Raw genomic sequence first — 20,347 nt, 5'->3', positions numbered from 1 at the left:
TTGCCATTGTAAGCTAATGACAGCTTTACATTTTTGCTGATAAGAAGTCGGGAACCAGTGACACGTTCCACCCAGGAAGCCGGAATCTCGTCTGAAGTTGCCCCTAAACACGTCCATTTTTTTGTCTTTATCGAATAAAATATGTGAAGGTGACCGCTCATAATCAGAAGAACTTTGTCTGGCTACGAGAATCTGAAGAATGGCCCTTGTGACCGTGCAGCGCTCACCCTCAAACAGCAACTCAAGCTCCACCATTTCGGTAAGTAGATGCAACATCATGCACTTGAACATGTTGAACGCTGAGGAAAGAAGATCTCAATCTGAATCTCAGCAGAAGGTTGACAGGGCATCACCGCACGGCGTCATTATCCAGATCAGTACATAAACCGTAGAGCGAGGAAACACATGAAATAAAGGAGATGAAAACAGTCATGACAGTGAATATTTTGACCCCTCCCCCCAAAAAGTCACCCTTTCCTTTGTTCAGTAGTACTAGTACTTGAGGCCTCAATCTTGTTTTCTGCATATCATGTTATACATGTAACTTATAAGCGTCCTGAACTACATAAAAAGGTCATTGGTCAATTGCTTTTTCTGTGACTTCGGGCGGGTAGTGAGAGTCAACTACAGCAACTCCGAACACGCAATTTATTTTACACGTTTTTTGAACAACCCTAAGAAAGAAATATCCCCGCAAAACATTAATCTGTTTCCATTTTATTACATATTCCAATTCAAGACATTGTGTTCACAGTGTGAAAAAATGACGAATTGTTGCATTATGGATTTGGGATTTAAATATGGACAAACTTAACATTTTAAAGCTTACCAGAAGAAGAAAATTTTGTGGTATTCCACAGAGACTGGTTTTTGTCTTGGACTACGATTCTGAATCTTATTGAGCTACATGTACGTGTAGTCTGAGCTCAATAAGTCCTCTGACTCTTTGTTCCCTCAACAGATCTCTTGTTTAATCATGACGAACAATGATCACACAACATCTGAAATTAAATCAGAAAGATTTGTACATGTATAGCATGCATGCTATGCTAAGGCCTCATGAAAGAAATACATTGTAGCTACATGTACATGTATACTGTTCTCTATTGGCCAATCTGAATTACAACTTGAGGCTCATTCTTTCCGCATTGACCAGTCAGGTTTATTTTTCAGCCTGAAGTGACTTTGCCCTTATTAAAAAAAAGAAATTTAAGGGTAATTATTTTCTTCTTACAAACTGTTGAGAATTTATTTGTTATTTTGAAATGTGTCTAGTAAACTCCCTGCATATTCTGTTGATGAGCAGGTTTGGGATATATTCTGAAGAAGATATAAATTGATGTGTGAATGGTTTATTACCTCCATGTAGATTCATGCATAAAATGCACGGCTTATTTGAAATTCAGTCCCATATTATGCGATGAGAATGTCAGCAAGGTTTATTGCTTAATTCCCCCTTTGGAGTGGATGGTTTATGTGGCATAATAAGTTAGGCAGCCAGCCTTTATAAATGTGCCTGATTACGGTTTGATCTCCCGGTCAGATTGGTAGATTTTTCAGATTTTTCCCCTTACCCCAAAAGGTGAAATATTAAACTGTCATGATTTAAAGTAAATCCCATGCGAAGAGGATTTTTTGGAGGATGAAAAGTTTGAAATACACACCATCTGCATTCCACATTTACAAGTTCAGAGTGACAGTGTAAGCATAGAACGAGATGAAGACTTGTGGTAAAAATGCTACATGTACATGTAAGTACCCCAAAACACTCTGGACCATGAGCCAAGGTCAAACAAATATCAAGTGCCTTAACATTCCAGTTGGTACTGGTAACATGCTAGTCTACATGTACCGGTAGGTGAACAGGGTCATGGCAATCCTGACAGATGCCGATCCTGAGGCTGCTATTCTGTTGATTAAACTTACCTCCTTATCTACTCAGTGTCCTTTACCTTTCCTTTTTTCCCAATTCTAGATGATTTACTATTTTTTGTCCTGTCCATGGTACTGGTATTTTGCAAATTTATTTTTTTAAATAAAGAAATGAAACAATGGATATTAATTGTAATCAGTAACATACACATACACATGTAACAACTGGGATATTCTTCTCTCCCTAATCCTGCGAATTGCAGCAAATTGCAACAGGTGTTAAAGTCTGGTAAACTTTCTGGCAATCAACAGCAGAGCTCTGCATATACCTCTGCCTATGTACATGTATGTATGTGATAGTCTTATTAAACAATGCCACTTTTGGGGATCCTGTGATGTCTGACAGCCTCAGACTTGGGGGGGGGGCTGTCTTGCACCTTTGAGGGATACAGTAGTTGACCTGTTGATCTCTTTGCACTCATAAGGCAAGTAACTTTAACAAATCATGCACATTGAAGCATATTGAAGGGTTTTATTTTATATTTGATTTATTTTTTAGTTCAAATACCAGAAAGGTTGGGGTGATGAGGGGGTCATACTCAATTAATAAATATTTTGCCATTTTCGCTAGGTGAGTGTAATTGTGGCCAAACTCGTCCTGCTTTCAACCAACCAAAGAACTTTCCTATCACAAAAAAAGTACCTTTGCATCTATTAGTGATGTGCTTCACCAACATTTACATTTATTTCCCTCAAATTTTCAAACCATGTACCCTCTTTGCACACACATCATCTACCAATCTAGTACTGCCATGTATGATGTCAGTTACTTTTTTTTTGTTCTCTTAAAAAAGTTTTAAAAACAAATAAGGTTGAACACTTGTAAGGCCCCAAAATTTTAACAACTCTTTGATGCTCTTTCTGATTTTCCACCTGGTTTTCTAGAATCAAGCATTTTGAATATTGAATAGTCCTCTGAGCTTTGACGGTGAAAAAATATATCATTGTACTATTTGTGATAATATTTATATTTAAGAACCACTCAATGAATTTTTCTGTAATAGAAAGTAGGTTTGCGGTAGCACCATGGACGTATCTCTTTTGTGAGTATTTGCGGTTCTGAAAAGAACCAGTGGTACTTGGCGTTTCGAGCAGTATGCTCTGCTCGTCATCAGGAATTTTTCTTTGTTTCACTTTATACATCTTTATATTCTTCTTCAGAGTATGAAAACCGTTTTAAGCACTGTTGAGGTACAATGAACAAGTGTACTGAAAAGGGCACTTTTCCAACATGAAATTGTCCAAGCATTCCCAGACAAGTGAGGGCGCTGTTGCTGTGATGTGAGTCAGGGAAGACACTTTCCAGTTTGCATGTTAGTGTGTTCAAATGTAAACCCCAAATTTTGCTCTTTGGAAACAGTTCTGAGAAAGGGTCACTCACTGGCTTACTGAGTGACACAGATGTACAGTACATGGTGTACATACAGTGTATGTACAGTACATGTACGTTTATATGTTGGTACGTTTATATGTTGGTCCCTAAATCTCCATTTGAAATAACACAATCACACACTATAGTGGTAAGGACTGCATAGATATATTGGTAGTTGTCAAACAATCCTAAACATTATGAGGACACCCCCCAAAAAATGAAGACATGTATCAATCCGAAGGGTCTTGTGCAAATTTCTTTTAAAAAAAAAGACTGAAAGAATTGTCTCTTACATGCAATGGTGGTAGAGCTACCTGTATTTCTTACCAAAAAAGCCTTTGTACTTGTTAAGGTCTGTTTGCTTCACAGTGTTACAGGTACATGTATTGTACCAACATTACTATGGAGCTGGAGTATTGTTTGCCTGATCCTGCTTACCATCAGTGCAGTAATCATGTATACCAGTACATGTAGGATGTGCATGTCGCGCTCACTTTTTTGTGACCCTGGAGCAGCAGTTACCTAAATTCCCTTGGGAGGTTACTGGGCTTATTATACCTGTTGCAGAACTTGCAGACAGTCCTTTTGTTGTGTCTGTTCTGTTACGCAAAGGCTTGGGGGATACTCTCCACAGACCTTTTACTACATGCACATGTAGCTGAATAGAGAATAGACCACGTCGGAATCTTTTGTCTGAAATTATGAGCTGACAGCGAGTTAGAAAGTTTCTCCTGTTAAGAAGATTCAACTGGTCATGATTGATAGAATGTGTGTTTTTATCAGTGTATGGACTTGTCCTCCACAATCTCACTTTCCAATGCTTTCTTAGCTCAGTTCCGCTTTAAAAATTAGAAAATGCCCCAGTCACTTGCCAGGTTGGCACCAGACCAAGTATTTGGTCATTCCATCAGGGCAGTATCCTGACACCTCAGTCTGTCAAGCTCACTTAAGCCTCATCGGTAGGATTCAGGCCAAGAACAGTCCCATCAACGTTACAGTAATCCAGTACTAGTACATTGTACATGTTCTGGAAATGGTATGTGTTTTGCGGCTGTGATACTTACAAGGTATTCTACATGTACATGTACTTGGACTTACATTGTACACATGCACCGTAATATATGGGTCGTAGGAGTGCATGTATTGGGCTTGAGAGAGTGAATGATGCCTATGCTTCTTTTTTTTTTGTTTTACACATTTTACGCATTTCCTACCGGTGCATGTAGGAATTGATCTTGTAAATGATTGATGAATATCATGTTCGGTGTACATGTACACATAATTGGTATTTTAAACCAAGATTTCCCCTGCCTATTCAACTGTGAGGTGGCTCACCTCACTGATTTTGTTGACCACCTTGAATTCTACCACCTCACATTTAAAACAGACAAAGATTGAAGGAAAAAGGAAAATAATTTAGATGTTTGGAAATAAATCAATTTTAGATCATTCAGAAGGGTAAAAGGGGACACAGAATACAAGAGTGATTTATTTTAGAGAGGAAATTTAGAGTAAGTACATAGAATAGAGTATAGAATTTATTTTAGGCCTTTTTGAAAACACTCGCTTTTGTTTCAGATGCCAAAATTTTGGCAAAATTTGTTTGACCACCTCAAACATGTCAGTACCCTAGGGGAACCCTGCTTTAAAGTTTACATTTGAATACTCCTAAATTTCCATTGTTCTGGACCTCTTACCCTGGAAAACCTTGAATAATGGTAACCATCTGATGCGTGTTTCTGGCTCACTTCCTCAAATCCTCCTTGACTGGCTACTCATGGTCTGCAAGGTATGACTCACATACTCAGATCTGGTTTGTGGTTGGAAGTCTGAGTGTGGAAAACGTGCACAGGTGGAACATACATGTACAAGTTTTGGTATGTTTAGGCTCAGTGTAGTATTCATTTTTTCCTCAGTATGCTTAGAATTGCAGGTTTGGGCTACATGTATACAATGTATCCAAGGTCTGTAAAGCATTCATTGTTATATTTGGAGATTGAAGTGACTTTCATGTACACAAAGTATTGTGTCTTTCAAAATTCACCATCTTGATATTTTTTTTTGTGCAGATCAATAGATCACCATATGTACATTTATCATTGCCTTGACGCCTTCAGTAGTCATTAAACATGACCATGAAATTGAACTTTGGCTGATTGTGTGCAGTGTGTACCGGTACACTGTACATACACATGTACATGTACACTGGTACTTATTGAAACTCTTTGTCAAATTATAGGCCCGAACCCCGAGATGCTTTCCCTTCAGTTGCTTTCCTGAAATCCAGCACCGTGCAGGCAGAGCAATGATGCCATAAATTTGTACTTGCCACAAAATTGGAGTCCTGAGTCCTTGTGTAGGGTACCAGTAAAGTGGTTCGTCTGGATCCTACCCTTCTGAAGTCCTCAAAATCATGCAAATGCAGTCGTTGGTTTGGGAAGCATTTCAGGTGGTGAGCATTCATCAATTTTAGAGGCTTGCCTGTTGCACTGTCCTCGGGGTACAGTGGGTGAACATGGATACTTGTGCAGTACACTGATTTTGCACTCTCACCCTGAGGAGGCAAAATATCTGATTCCTTCACTGAAAATGATTACATTAGAGAAACCATATCCTTTTAGGGAGAGCGAATTGGAATTTCACTTGATGTGAAAGGAATCTTGGGTTAAGGAATTTAATTTGGCCTGCCTTAAAGGGAATTGTAATATGACGAGGGGTTCAGAGTCTCTCTGTCATGCACGCTCCGCTCTTGGAGGGATTAACTTTTCATGATAAAGGAATCTACAAGTGTGTAATATCATTAGCTAGGTTACATGTGCATGTAGTTGAAATTTTTAATATACTTTGGAGTAGAAATGGCAGTTTAAATGGTTTCCATCTCATGTTCTTCATTAAAAGATTAAAAAAGGTAAATTGCTTGGGTTTTTGTAAATGAAAAAAAATGAATCTGAGTGCATTAGGTGCAAAATCGTCTTTCATTTCAACATCTGTCTGAGGAAAGTCACACCTTCAGTTTGTTGCCAAACTGTGCCAATATATTTCTAGTACCTTAGGCTGGGTATTGATACCATTTTTATCCTTCAGATACATGCATTTCTGCAATTAGTTCTGAAGTGTATTTTACCAATTTCAAAATACATTTCACCATTTTGTAATACATTTTGCCAATTTCAAAAACATTTTTGTAAGTTGCCTGTAGTTGGGCAAATGTAGTTGCGTAGAGGCTGCTGTATTACCTCCAGCTTTCCAGACTGTAACTAAATTGTCTGACGTGTTAGTGACAGTTTTACACACATGCATACACTGTACATGTACCTTTACCCATATTTTTCTACAGTTTTGCTGGGGGATAAAGGAATACATGTACATGTACGTACATTGTGTTCATTGCATGTACATGTGTTTTTCCAAATTGGGAATTTTTTTTCAATTAATTGTCTAGCCATTCAAGACTGGAAAAAAGGAAAGGAAGAATTGTCATGTACATGTACTGGTACCGTACTGTAGTTATGATTCATGAATTTCTGTTTTTTTCTATGTCTACTGTTGTTTACCTGTAAAATGCTACTTGGTGGTGACATTTGCCATCATAGTATTATTGACTCGCTTGGCATATTTAGTCAAACAGTGGAGGGCAGTTGTGTTTGCCCACCAGAGCTCAAGTAAGAGATCGTAATGCGGCACTTGCCACACACAGACCTGCGGTGGCCTGTATTGTAGCAATATGCAAACGTGCCTGGGGACTGTTCCCGGATGACTTTCTGCAGTCAGGTGACAGCTACCGTAGTACAATACAGACGGCCTAGTTGTGTGCATGTAATGTTGTGTACGCTGTACTGTAGGCTAGGTTTACTGTGGGATTCTGTATCCTGGAGTGGGCAAATCCTCCTCGCTGGTATCTTGGAAAGTCCTCCATCTACATGTAGCTCTTTTGATTGGTGGATGGCTGTTGAATTAGTGATCGAGAGGGATATACCACCCTTACCGGTATGTATGTAATTGCAGTCATCAGCATGTTTGCCTCAGTGTTAAACAGTTCACAACAACATGAGCACTGGCATACGCAAAACATGCTGCATACATGTGCTCACAGTGTACAGTATGCGTACATGTTGCACTGTCATGGGGACACATAGGAACATGCATCATGCTACATGTAGCTACATAAACTGTAGGTCTACACGATGCAGGCTTTCTGTTGTACATGTACCACAAACATGTACCCGGTACACAAATAAGAATTTTTAATGTAGACCTACTTGGCCTCTGAACAGATGGTCACATGTGCACATGTGTAATTGATAGGGTTTTTAAACCTTGGGTCTGAGGGTAATATGGTACCGTAGGTGTTAATGGGCACTTGACACGTACATGTACACTACAGTGTACATTTATTACGTACTATGTGTGCCAAAAGTTGCCTCTGTAGAGTCAGAGTGGATCAGGACCCATCAACTCTTTTGTTTCCATGTGGAATTCCATCACAAACAGGAAATGTCTAAAATGTCAACCCTCAGGGTACTTCTTTCCAAATCTCTCAAATCATTCATATTTTGGGCACCTGAGGTAAAATTCCCTTTGAAATACCGGGTAAAACTCTGGTGGAATGCCAACTGTAAGCCTTGTGACCTGGTGTTTGACATTGCCCCTGACCTTGGTCCTCCTACCTTGGTAGTCAGGTGATTTTCGCCCAGGGACCATTTGCTTTATATTTGCCTCAGGCTATTACCACAACGGGGGTCTTGGTGTACACTTCAAAAGAAAGAGTACACATACTTGAGGACTGCAAGTTATTTTGCTTGTACCGTGCATGTAGGCTTTGCAAATTTGATGCAGTACAGTAAGTTGAAACATTAAAAAAAACCTCTGGAATCCCACCTGGAAGCACTATGTTGGAACCAGCTTGGTGTCCTGAATTTTTACAAGGTTTCAAGTTAAAAAATAAGAAGTGCCTTCTCCATTTTCGTTTTTTTTTTCCAAATTCTGATAATTAATTTTGTTTATATTTCTTGCGACTTTGCACACTTTTTAAGCATCCGTGTCTTCTTTGCATCACATTTTTAAGAGGTTTATTACTCTAAATTTTTGTTACCTATCGTACAGTATATAAAGAAGGTATTAAACTCAACTAGGATCAAATTCAGACATTCGTGCCTTTAATATTGTTACATTGCGTGTTTTTGCTTAAATGTAGTACATGCGCAACAAATGTCCCACTGAGTCAAGCCGTCCATATGATCTCACTGGCAAGGATCATCTATCACTTGGCGAACGCATAACCTGAAATTCCTTCTCACCATCTCATCCCAACATGGTTGACATCTCTCAGCTTGGCAGTCGCAGCCTCCCCCCCCCTGGTTTTTGTGGCTCGGTGATGGTGTTACGAAATGTAATTTGTCCGGAGCGTCCTCTCTGTGTAGGGTGGATACGGTGCTTGTCACCATTTGGATTTGACCTGCACTAACATTGTTTTTGTTTTGAATTATGGGCACTGCGGATAAAGCTGTTTGTATTGGACATGTAATGGTCATTACAGTTTGTCATCGACTACACATACATTGTACTGTATATATGTTTGCGAAATTGTCTGTCAGCGTTATCCAAATATTTCAAGCCATGATATAAATAGAATGCTGCTTAATGATTAACATGGCAGGATCAAAACTTCCGTTCTGATATTAGACAGTGGAAAATTGAGTCTGCCCTGGGAAATGGGAACTTGGATCAAGATTTGATTTACGCTCTGGAAAAAATAATGGCCATGTTATTATGAAATGAGATAATAGACAGACATGATCTGATTGATTCTCGGAAACCGTCAAACTGTCCAACAACAGAAACAATGAAAACGCCAGCATATTCACATGCACATGTACATGACAAGAGTAATAAACTGACTGAGGAAACTAACAAAGCAACGCTGTTCTTTTTCTGTCAACCCTCCCCTCTGAGAAATGAAACTAGGACTCCAGTGACCTTTGGACTTGGAATAAAGTGATCCATGGCAACATGTAGACATGCAGAAACCATTAATTATATGCATCCACAACATGACTAAGAGATTCAGTGCATGCTGTGATGACATCATCAGTCGGAGCCTCGGAGGGGCCTCTTGCTGATGACTTCATGAGTCTCAATTGGGTTGCTATTTTGGGCATAAAAGACTGTTCCTCTTCATGTTGAAGCAAGGTGTGGCTGTTGTTAGAATGTCAAATCATATCAGAGTGGCATATGCTTGTTCTTATTAAGTTTTGTCTTGTCTGAAAAAGTAAGTTTCCAAATAGTAACAAAGTCCCGTGTTCAACATGATGTTAAAATAACATGAACATCACTTTATTATGGCGAATCATAATTGAAAGTTTAAAGGTACACGTGGATATCCATCAAACATGTCAAAAGAGAAGTGTTTTGAAGCACTGTTGGAAGCTGTTGTTCTGTTCATGAGAAATACATACAACAGTGTTTCTTGAAAAAAAATATTTCAAGTACATGTACAGATACCAGACATGAATATGTAGGGAAAGATTTTTTGACTGTCCATTTCAGTGATCTGAATACCGGTATGTCAGAATTTACATTAAAATTACTAGTAGTCCACTAAGTATCCTTGGTATTTGAAACATTCACGGTGTTACACTCTACATACATGTACATGTACCGGTAGGTTACTTTGAATGTATACTGTACATGTACATGTAGTTGCCCAGTAACTTGGCATTCTGCAGGTTATTGGATATTTCTGCCTCCTCCCAGGCTGTGTTGAGGAACAGGCCTTAGGCTGAAGATGCAGGTGATACATGTACAAATCCTCTCTTGAATGGAAATCAACTTCATGTACACATGTACATTAACATGTATGTGGCCATCTTCACCGTAAAATGGGCTCTTGGTGTAGATAGTCTGTACACCTGTAGGCCTACACGTTATAAGCTTCAAGGTGTAAAACACAGAAATACCAGTGTCTGTGGTAATGAAGCATTGATACATGTAGAATATTGAGGTAGTACATGTACATGTACATCTGTCAGCTGTCCATCTACCCAGTGCCCTCAGAGTTCTAGGAATTAGACCTCTGTTACTGTTGAACCATTAAAAACCCGGAGCCCTACATTTCTTACACTTGGATAATCCACTTGTTTGATTGACAGGTGTCTAAAATTATTTTCCGGTGTTAAGTGTTTGGATCTTTCCTGACATATGACCAGTCATTGTGTGCTTCTGTTTATTAATGTTGATTTTTCCTTGGTGGGCCCCTGAACATTCTAATTATTGGCTGGCAGGGAGTATCTGTTTCACTGGGCTGGCATACCCTTGTGTATGGATTGGAACACAATAAGCCAGCCTGGTGGATACAGTAGATCTGTTTGCGGTGTCAGCTACTTCTTGTTGTGGTTTCGGTGGAGGGACACGCCTGGCCAAGGGTTCAGACAGCTGAGTTATTTGATGGAAGGTTTCGATTGAGCTTGGTGCCTTTGAGACTGCTGGTGACTGTTTTTATGAGAAGTTTTGGTGGTGGTGTTGGTGGCCTGTGGTGTTAGTACCTATACATGTCTGCATCTGGAGTTGCTGTTGCACTGATGTGGAGTGGAGGCTGCTCTTGGTGAACGGTCTGCTGCATGTGACCTATTAAATACTTTGTACGCATGGGATGCTACATGTATTTCAGAACATGCCCAATGTTTGTTTCTTCAGAACAGGAGCTAAAAAGATTCTGATTGTTGACAGATCTGTATAGATGGGATTCCAGCCTGCAACTTTTTCAAGGCGTACTCAGGTTGTGCTGCACTGCAGGCCCTTTTAAAACTTGCCAGTGGAGATGGTAGTTTTCCCTTTCTCTATGCATGTACCTTGGCAAAAAATGTGCTTGGAGGAAGATTCAATTGTCCCCATTTGAGAGCTGTTTTTTGGTGCTGCTAACTGGTTTGCTTGAAGCATAAAAGTTCAGTATCAAGCTTCTGTCCTAGCTCAGTGCAAATTGGGCAAAGCACTTGCTTGTGCACTCCAGCAGGTTGTTGACCATGTGTCTACTCTCACAGTCTGTGTTTGGGTCTAGTGACTTGTGCAATTGACCCTGAGTCTCATTCCTCGACAAACAAAACAGGTGTGCAAGTCACGAGTTCACATGTGGGATGCACATTTCTTGAACAGTTGGATTGGTCTTGTTACCGGTAATACTGGGATTTATTGCCGATGGAACCATGTTAGTGTGAGCATCAACAGGTGAAACAGTGCGAGACTGAGAAACTTCAGTCATCACAAGCGAGGAGCCGTGAGATGGTGTACAGCCGCAGTCAATGCCCACCTACCGGTACCAGTACTGTACTAGGAGTTCTCAGTGAAGATGATTCCTTTGGTTTGTGTCTTTCATCTCATCTTTGTAGGTGGGGCAACAGTTGGTCATGGGGGGGGCGATTTTCTGTTGTTTTGTGAATGTGCTATGAATGTACATACAGTGTATGTACGTGTATAGTGTAATGCTGCTTCTTTAAAGTCCACTTGGTAGGCCTACGGTACATGTACATGTGAGCAGTTTGGTACTACTATATATGTTATTCTTTAATAGAGTGTTGTTGATTACTCCCAGAATGTCTTCCTTTCTAAGAGATACAAAGGGTGCCTTTCTCTCTTCTCTCATAACAAATACATGTACTGTATATTCAGAGACAGGTGCTATGGCAACGCGTGCTTGTCTGACATTGTGTAAGCCCTGAACTGACCTTTCACTAATACTTCCTTCAGTAGATTCTAAATGTTTCCCTCTCTATTTTTCAAAACAGGACGAGTGTGACAGTGAAGAAAGAGTCAAGAAACAATGGTAAGAATGTGAAAGATCTGTGGTTTATTTCCTACTGTTCCCAATGGACAAGCAGCTTCACTGCATGCACATGGTGGTTAAAGATCTCTATATTGACCTCCTTGTGTATGTTGTGAAGGGTCAACCAAAGTACCACTTTGGTCTGTTGTAATCCGTTAGACTATTGAATTGATCCATCCTGCACATTCACCATGGATGGCAAATCCCTGCCTAGGGGCAAAGTGTTCTTAATATACTGGTATTCCGAGCTGGACCCAGAAACTCCATCATAGACAAGACTGATCACAACACATTCCACACACCCCTTCAGACAAAAGCTCCGAACTCGTGAAATGTGTCAACAGGGTCTCCCCACCCTAGTGTTCATTGTCTCCCCCTGAATGGCACGGGTTGTCCCTGCAGCCGTGTGGAAAGTCTACTTTCCTTATTCATCCAGTACAAATGCCAAGCATGATTTGTGGGAAAGAGCTGATTTCATGTTCACGTAAACCGCATTACAGATGAAAGCCTGCCCCCGATTTGACTTTCAATTAGGGGCATCCTGTACTAATGAGTGGGCCATGGTTTGCATGCTACTTGTTGTGCCTGCATATTGAAGTCATCGGCCGTACTTTTTTTGGATGCCACAGCAGAATCCCCAGCCTGGAGCTTGTGCAGTGGCACGTGTACCGGTACTTGTTGAACAAGAAGTTACACTGTTTCCATCAATGAGCACCCGTACACGTATTGTACATGTCGGTAGTTTTCTTGATGCATGTACATGTACCTTGAGTCAGGTGCTTGAAGTTGAATTGGATTTCAGGACAACCCCTTGGCTTTAGCAGAAATCAGAATCTGCCAGAATGGTTTTGAAAGTACCAGTTTGGTAAGTGGACACGTGTATATGAAGTGTAGGTGGGATTTATCTGTTTGTGCATGGAAGGAAACTTTGTAGGGTACAGAGATGTACATGTATTAGAATAAAAGAAGTTGAAAACGTGACAAATTGGAAATGTTGGAAAGTTGCTGGAATGGGGTTGTAGAGTTACAAGTGGAGGACTTGAGTACATACAGCGGTACATGTGCACATTCATTTTGTCTTCTAATTCCTATTAAGAAGTTCAATTGAGAACATGAATTTTAAAAATGAAATGTTGAACTGTGTCTGAGTGCAGGTAATGTACCAGTACACAAGTTGTTATTCCTACTGCACATTATATGTGCCTCATTGAACCCTAAGCCTTGACAGTTTCTCAGACTAGGTCCACCTGAATTGTGTGCTAATAAGCCTTTTGCGAGTTAAACTAGACTAAATTATGGTACACTGAATTCTAGAGGTACTCAAAAGACTTCAAATATTTTGTCATCTGGGGTTTTGGGGATAGATTGGCCTCCCAAAATCCAATATGCAATGAATTCGTCGACCAAAAACTAAGATGAGAGAAACGAGGCATTTTTTTCCCCCACAACCGACTGTGCCAATTTCAGAAACACTCAAAGGCAAATTCTATGTTTGTGTTGGTTTGATGACGTAACGGGGAGAAATGCACATCAGGCACGCATGAAGATACATGTAGGCTGGTTTCGTTGCACCCGTCCCCAAATGCAGTGATACGAAGAGTTTTGATAACATGTAGAAAATCCATAGTATTAGACATTCAGTAAGCCTAATCTTAAGCCGTTTTCGCACTGGACTTTTTGTTCCGTGGGTTTTACCGAGTCAAAGGTCAAATAAAAATGGTCAAATGTGACCACTGTCCGGCTTGGACTTTCTCGACACAGGAAAATTTTTACCGAGACCATGGGTAAAGTACCGTAACTGAGCTGGCAACGCAATGACTTATGAGGGCACTTTTTGTGACCTTTCTGCATTTATTTTCGTCCTTAGACATAATGTTACCGTCCGGCCTACATGGCAGTGTACGGATACAGTACATCAACTGTCCCATGTATAACCCTCTGCTCTTTCCTGACAGAGAATCAAAGCTGTGCATGTTCTCACTAGCCCAGCTTCCAACTCTGTCTTAAGTATTCTCCAGTGGAACACTTGACCGCTGTCTGACCCATCTGTTTATATTTTCCCACCAAGCTATGATAGTGCCAGTGGCTTCCTTGCGTGACAATGTATTTTCAAAGCGGAGGCTACAAGGCTCAGTTCCTGTCAGTTTTATGGTTATATTATCTTCCTGATAACAGTTCTTGTCTTGGGTTACTGTAGGGAATTGAGCTTTGTTGTTATCAGATTTCAAGCTCTTGGTACATGTAAACAGGATCAATAGAGGTTATTACTTCTTTTGCTTGTATCGGCCATATTTTTCCAACCTAGTTTTGAACTTTTGAGAATTTAAAGGTTGTGCAAAACAACTTTTTCCTCTTATCCAAAAAACCTCAAAAATGTATCTTGATATCTTTGGCATACCAGATACGGGTATACGATAGATACATGACTTTCCAGTACATTGTGGTTGTGTAAGGGTCATATATACACATTATATTGACAGCTATGTGACAATATTAATCTGTTGAATGACGATGCATGATTGATAGTGACATTGATCGATCATTTATTTTCTATATGTACATACATACATGTATTTGTAGTGTACAATTTATCATTTGTGCTATCAGTTGAGGTGACACTTATATTTAATCAGTGGTTAACATTAAACTTACAAGTTATTTATACTGGTATTGATTGGTTTTAATATTTTGCATTGGTAATGATTAGAATTTTATGTCTCACATAAAGCGATTTTCAGGCAATTCCTAATCTGTTACTCAGTGAATTTTTTTTTTTTTGGATGGTGGCAAAAAGTTGAATTGAATGTACACATCATGTACATGTACATATTGTCTTGTTTATGCAGTGAGAGTTTCTTTGCTGTGAAGGGAGCTGCATTGGTCCTGCCCCGGAGCAATGAGTCTAGGCCGATCAAGAAGAACCCAAGTAAGTCGGCAAAATCGTACAATCAGTGTGTGCGACTACTTTGATTTGACACTCATGTGATACCAAGTAACTGACCAGCTACATGTAAGCTGGTTTCTTGCCATTTTAAAAAGCTCAGGAAAAAATCATTACATACATGTACACGTACAAGTACATGTAGGCCCATTGAGGCAAATTGGTTTAAGTCAAGCAAGGTGTGTGAAATAAAGACCACGTATATGCATGGCTCTTTTTTTTGATGGTTTGAATATGTAAATATTACAATCTCCGCTAGAGCTTTTGACGTACTTGAAGCACCTCAAGCAATCCCAGACAGGGGCGTAGCGGGGGAGGGGGGGAACAAAATTCCAGTCGGCAAATAGAGCTTTGGTTGGCAAATGAATTCAAAATTATTACATAAATAATATACCTGTACTTCACCATTGGCATTTGCCTTGAAGCATGAAATGTAGTGTACCACAGATCACTTTGTAAATGTTACAGCCTGACACGAGGTTGGCGAACAAGTTACAAGTCGGCAATGTGACTCCCGCACTCCCTCCCCCAAAGAAAATGCCTTCGCTACGCCACTGATCCCAGATCATTTATTACCGCATATTGCATATGCCTGCCTTAAACTATGACATCACGTATGGACACAAGGGAAATAATTGAATGCATTCGTATCAAAATTGGTCCTCACATGATCAAAATAGGGAGCTCTGTTGCCTGGCAACCACTTCTTGGAACGAAACACTGCATACTCTACATGTTGATACACATGCATGTTCTTGCATGTATAAGTGCATATGAGGCACTCAGTATGCTAGTTTAATTTTCATCAGTATGTGCACAAAGGCTTTGGATATTCTTGTGGGTATGGAGTGACAGTGATGATGGTGTGCCAGTCCAGGCACTGTCTTTGTCACTGTTGAGATGAGGTTTATGTGTTCAGTGTTCGATAAATGGAAGTAAATCAAGGATACTGTACATGAACTTACAGTACATGTAAATGTAGTTCTTGCTTGTATACCAGTGAATCAATTTCTGCCTTGCTAGAGTTGCGGGTTTACTGTCCGTGAACTTTAGGTCATAAATGGAGGAAGGTTACACATACCGGGTAATTTCTCTTAAAAAGTTAGCCAGCAACCAATAGACGAAGTGCTGATAGTTGTTAGTTGCCGGCCATTATGTCCAAATGTCAAGGAGGTACCGGGTATGGTAACTGAGCACTCTGTGTTAGTTGTTCAACTTTGCCATTAATGCCCTGCAGTTTTTATCACGGTGTGCACATAACATGTTATACCAGCCCTTGTTAAAAGGGAAATAGCAAGCCCAGAGTGTTCCCTGTGTGCTTGGAATGAATAGTCCGCCATTGCTTTTGCCTTGGGATTGAAACAGGAAATTCATCACACTACATACATACATAATAATTTCTCTTTGGACACACGTACATGTACTGTACATGTTCCTGGCTTCATGCAGACAATATAATCCATGCTTCATTGGTGCTCAAAATACCGGCGGTGGTACATGATCAGTGACTGTGTAAAGCAAGTAGAAATGGCTTATTTGTGTTTTGATCTGTAAATAGTGTGTAATATTTTTGCTGCCCGGCGGTACATGCATGTTAGCGCTGTACGGTAGCAAGCCCAGAGTGTTATATTTAAAGTACGAGTGGTTTCTTTGCACTCTCTAATTTGCCAGTTCTTTAGGCTACCCACAAATAGCACTCCAATTTTACCATCTTCTACTGTGATTAATGAAATCAGCTTCATTAATTTAATAAAGTGCTTATTAAGTTACTCCGGGCAGATAGAAATAGGCTGGCTGTAAATGATTGATTTGGAGCGACTGAGTAGTTGTCTCATGCCGCATTTCTTACAGCTCATCAGATATATCTACAGCTTATACTGTACCAGTAGGTGTGGAAAGTACGTGAATAAAGTCAGACACTAGTCTCTCGCGCAGCTGGTGCAAAGCCACGATGACGCTTTGGCATTCCAGGAGGCATTTATCGGTGTGGGGATGCAATCTCAAATTGGATCAACCCGGCTGAAACATGTGGGGTGCGGGGGTGGTTGTTGTGACTACGTCATTTCCCCCTCCCCCCCTTCCCTTCTTCTGACTAATCTGTTTGGGTCCGGGCCAGATTTGATTACGTGATTAGGGCTGGTGGGAAGGAGATATTGGGATGGGGGAATTCAAGCGTTCCCTCATCAACCGGGGTGATGTCACTTTGTTTTGTAACTTTCAACTTTGAAGACAATGAGATTGAGAAGCAGTACATTTCACTGATGTTACTGTATTATGCTGTACGTGTAGATGTCCACTACCCATTGATCTTATTGGAGAAGTGGGGTCATTGGAGTAAAAGCCTCCAAACTTATTTTCCTTTTTCTTATTGCATCCTTGTTTTTGTCGAGTCACAAAAATCATCTTTGTCTTTTTGTTTTGAGTCATTTATTTCTAGATCTATAGATACATGTACCAGTACGTGTAGTGTAATGCAGGAAGGGCAAATTCGAGACAAAGTTTGGAAGGAAAAGATTTCACAAAGTTGTTTCACTGAGTGACGAACCAGTAATATGGGTGTAGCCTTTACTTGAACCTGTGCATCCTTTCAGGTTCTGTAATGTTATCCGTGCAAGCGTGAAACTACATGTACATATCCTGTATTGTGAAGTTTGGTCAGCTGGAAGGGCTGAGTAAACAAGTCTGTCTGTTGATTAGCATACAACTGTTGCAGTTTAAACAGGGAAAGAGGTGCAAAGTGCTGGTGTACATGAAAGTGGGTCTTTTACCACCACGCCTCATTTAGGTGTCAAAAGGGCCGAAGGAGTAAACCTAGATGGTGCCAATAGGGGATGGGGTAGGGGTGGGGTCTGGGTTTTTTGAGAGATGTTATCATTGATAGGGTCAGGGCCTCTTTTGGATTGTTGTATGAATAAAATTGAAGTATTAATACTTAGCTTAAGTTTCATTTGTCAATGAAAGCACTTGCCGATAATTTCCACTACGTCCCCTGCCCTGTTTTTAGGTTTTCTTTTCAGTAAATTATTTTTTTTTTAGGTCCTTTTGAAGTGAGAAAGGCTCAAATGAACTTGAAAAAAGGGAAACTTTCTACATGCAAAATACATGTAGATACTCAACTGGTAAATCTCTATGGGGTTTTTATATGCAACCATTCCTAATCTTTCAGTGAGCATTGAGCCAATGGCGTACATGTATATTCTTTCATGTACTTTAACTTTTGGGGTCAGGATTGAGGACCGTAGTTGAGCCCATCACAAGTCTAATCACAAATACATGTAGCAGGATGAACCACAAGGACAGAGAAATGCTTTTGCCTCAGTTAATTTGAAGAGCTTGTGACTTGACTTAAGGTACCGTACATGTATGATTTCAATTCAATTACATTTATTTCCTCATGGCAAAATAACAGTGTTGTATTTAAATCCATCACAAGTCCCTTCACATGGCCAGTCACAAGTCCCTTCACAAGGCCAGTCACAAGTCCCTTCACAAGGCCAGTCACAAGTCCCTTCACAAGGCCAGTCACAAGTCCCTTCACAAGGCCAGTCACAAGTCCCTTCACAAGGCCAGTCACAAGTCCCTTCACAAGGCCAGTCACAAGTCCAGTCACAAGTCTCTTCACAAGGCCAGTCACAAGTCCCTTCACAAGGCCAGTCTTTGGGCATGACGTTAAACAATGACAGAAGAATGCTTTTGTCACAGCTCATTTGAATAGCCTGTGAATTGGCTCAAGACAGAATGACTTGTGATGGACTTACAGGGACTTGTGACAGACTCGAATACAACACTGCAAAATACAGGCATGAACAATGTATGAGAAAAATAGGCCAGGTGACAGAACCTTAAAAGTAAAGCTGGTGTCAGGCATGCCATTACAAGAAACGAACAAGTACAAGAAACAAACAAGACGAGACAAAAGAGACAACGAAATACAAACAGGGAAAACGTTACAAATGTACAAATGAGCATCAAATAAAAATAATGACGAATGAAACGGCTACGGGAGGGGGTTACATGTACATATACTTAATCACACATCAAACTAGGACCCTAGAGACTAGGACGCATGAAATCTATTCCATACTTGGTTCTGCTTGAAAGTGTTATAAAACCTTAAACATCTGAGGGAAATCGGTAAGCTATTCCATAGTTTAGGTCCGGAATATTTGATATTGTATTGAAAAGTAGATGTTCTGTATTGAGGTATGGAAATGTACAGAAGGTCAGCGGATATGTGAGTATTATAGTTGTGGAAGGCTTACGATGGACTAGCCTACAGCTTCGTGTCTACTGGTACCGGTAGCTCCATGTAATATAGGAAGTGCCGGGGCTATATGTCCTTCCTAAATCCCTCACAATCTTCCCAAACCTTGTGATGGATGTTGAAGGATCTTGGGGGATCAGCTTAATTTTACTGTGATGCATGTATGCAAAATATACACACAGAAGGTTACATTTGTTTTTTCTTGTTTAGTTGTGGGTGAGCTGTCGGACCACATTCAGAGCATGTTTCTTCTCCTCAGGCATGATGACAGAATGACCTTGGTAAGTCAATCGTACTTTAAATGAGAGGCACCCATGAATGTAAGGGCGCATGTATTCACAGAAAGAATGTTTTCGGAATCCTACCCACATGCACAAACCGTTTTTATTGTACCTTCACAAATCATTTTTAGTGGCATATGCCCATTTAAAAAAAATAGTTCAGTGGCATTTTTTGCCATATTGATGCCTCAGTACAAGAAAATAATATAGATTTTAGAATATCTAGAGACAAATCTGTGAAAAGGATTTCATTAGAAGAGTTATATCAAGGAAAAAATCTGTTGTTAGTAATGAATAGATTCCAGGAAAATTTAGAACCTAAGTGATTATACCTATTACCTCCATACATGTACATGGTGATAATTTAGAACCTAAGTGATTATACCTATTACCTCCATACATGTACATGGTGATAATTTAGAACCTAAGTGATTATACCTATTACCTCCATACATGTACATGGTGATAATTTAGAACCTAAGTGATTATACCTATTACCTCCATACATGTACATGGGGATAATTTAGAACCTAAGTGATTATACCTATTACCTCCATACATGTACATGGTGATAATTTAGAACCTAAGTGATTATACCTATTACCTCCATACATGTACATGGTGATAATTTAGAACCTAAGTGATTATACCTATTACCTCCATACATGTACATGGTGATAATTTAGAACCTAAGTGATTATACCTATTACCTCCATACATGTACATGGTGATAATTTAGAAC

At 39.9% G+C, this 20,347-nt stretch overlaps 1 protein-coding gene across 5 annotated transcripts in view; it reads left to right on the top strand.

Annotated features, from left to right (window-relative positions):
• The first annotated feature begins 36 nt into the window (after window positions 1-36).
• Window positions 37-20,347, top strand: part of LOC110978724 (uncharacterized) — a 36,653-nt gene continuing 16,342 nt past the window's right edge. For 3 of the 5 annotated variants that reach the window (XM_022233949.2, XM_022233948.2, XM_022233947.2), the window contains exons 1-4: window positions 7,084-7,291; window positions 12,082-12,119; window positions 14,966-15,045; window positions 19,535-19,605. In XM_022233949.2, coding sequence (XP_022089641.2) covers window positions 7,124-7,291; window positions 12,082-12,119; window positions 14,966-15,045; window positions 19,535-19,605 — 357 coding nt within the window. In that variant the 5' untranslated portion in view covers window positions 7,084-7,123. Of the gene's footprint in view, window positions 260-7,083; window positions 7,292-10,642; window positions 11,658-12,081; window positions 12,120-14,965; window positions 15,046-19,534; window positions 19,606-20,347 lie in introns of those variants that run through there. The other 2 variants (XM_022233950.2, XM_022233951.2) reach the window with 2 other exon arrangements.

The sequence above is a fragment of the Acanthaster planci genome, linkage group LG09 (genome assembly GCF_054643075.1).
Source record: "Acanthaster planci isolate LZ-2023a linkage group LG09, COTS_SCS, whole genome shotgun sequence".
NCBI classification, from domain to species: Eukaryota; Metazoa; Echinodermata; class Asteroidea; order Valvatida; family Acanthasteridae; genus Acanthaster; species Acanthaster planci.
The sequence above is the reverse complement of the archived record's forward strand: the minus strand, read 5'-3'. Positions and strand labels throughout refer to the sequence as shown.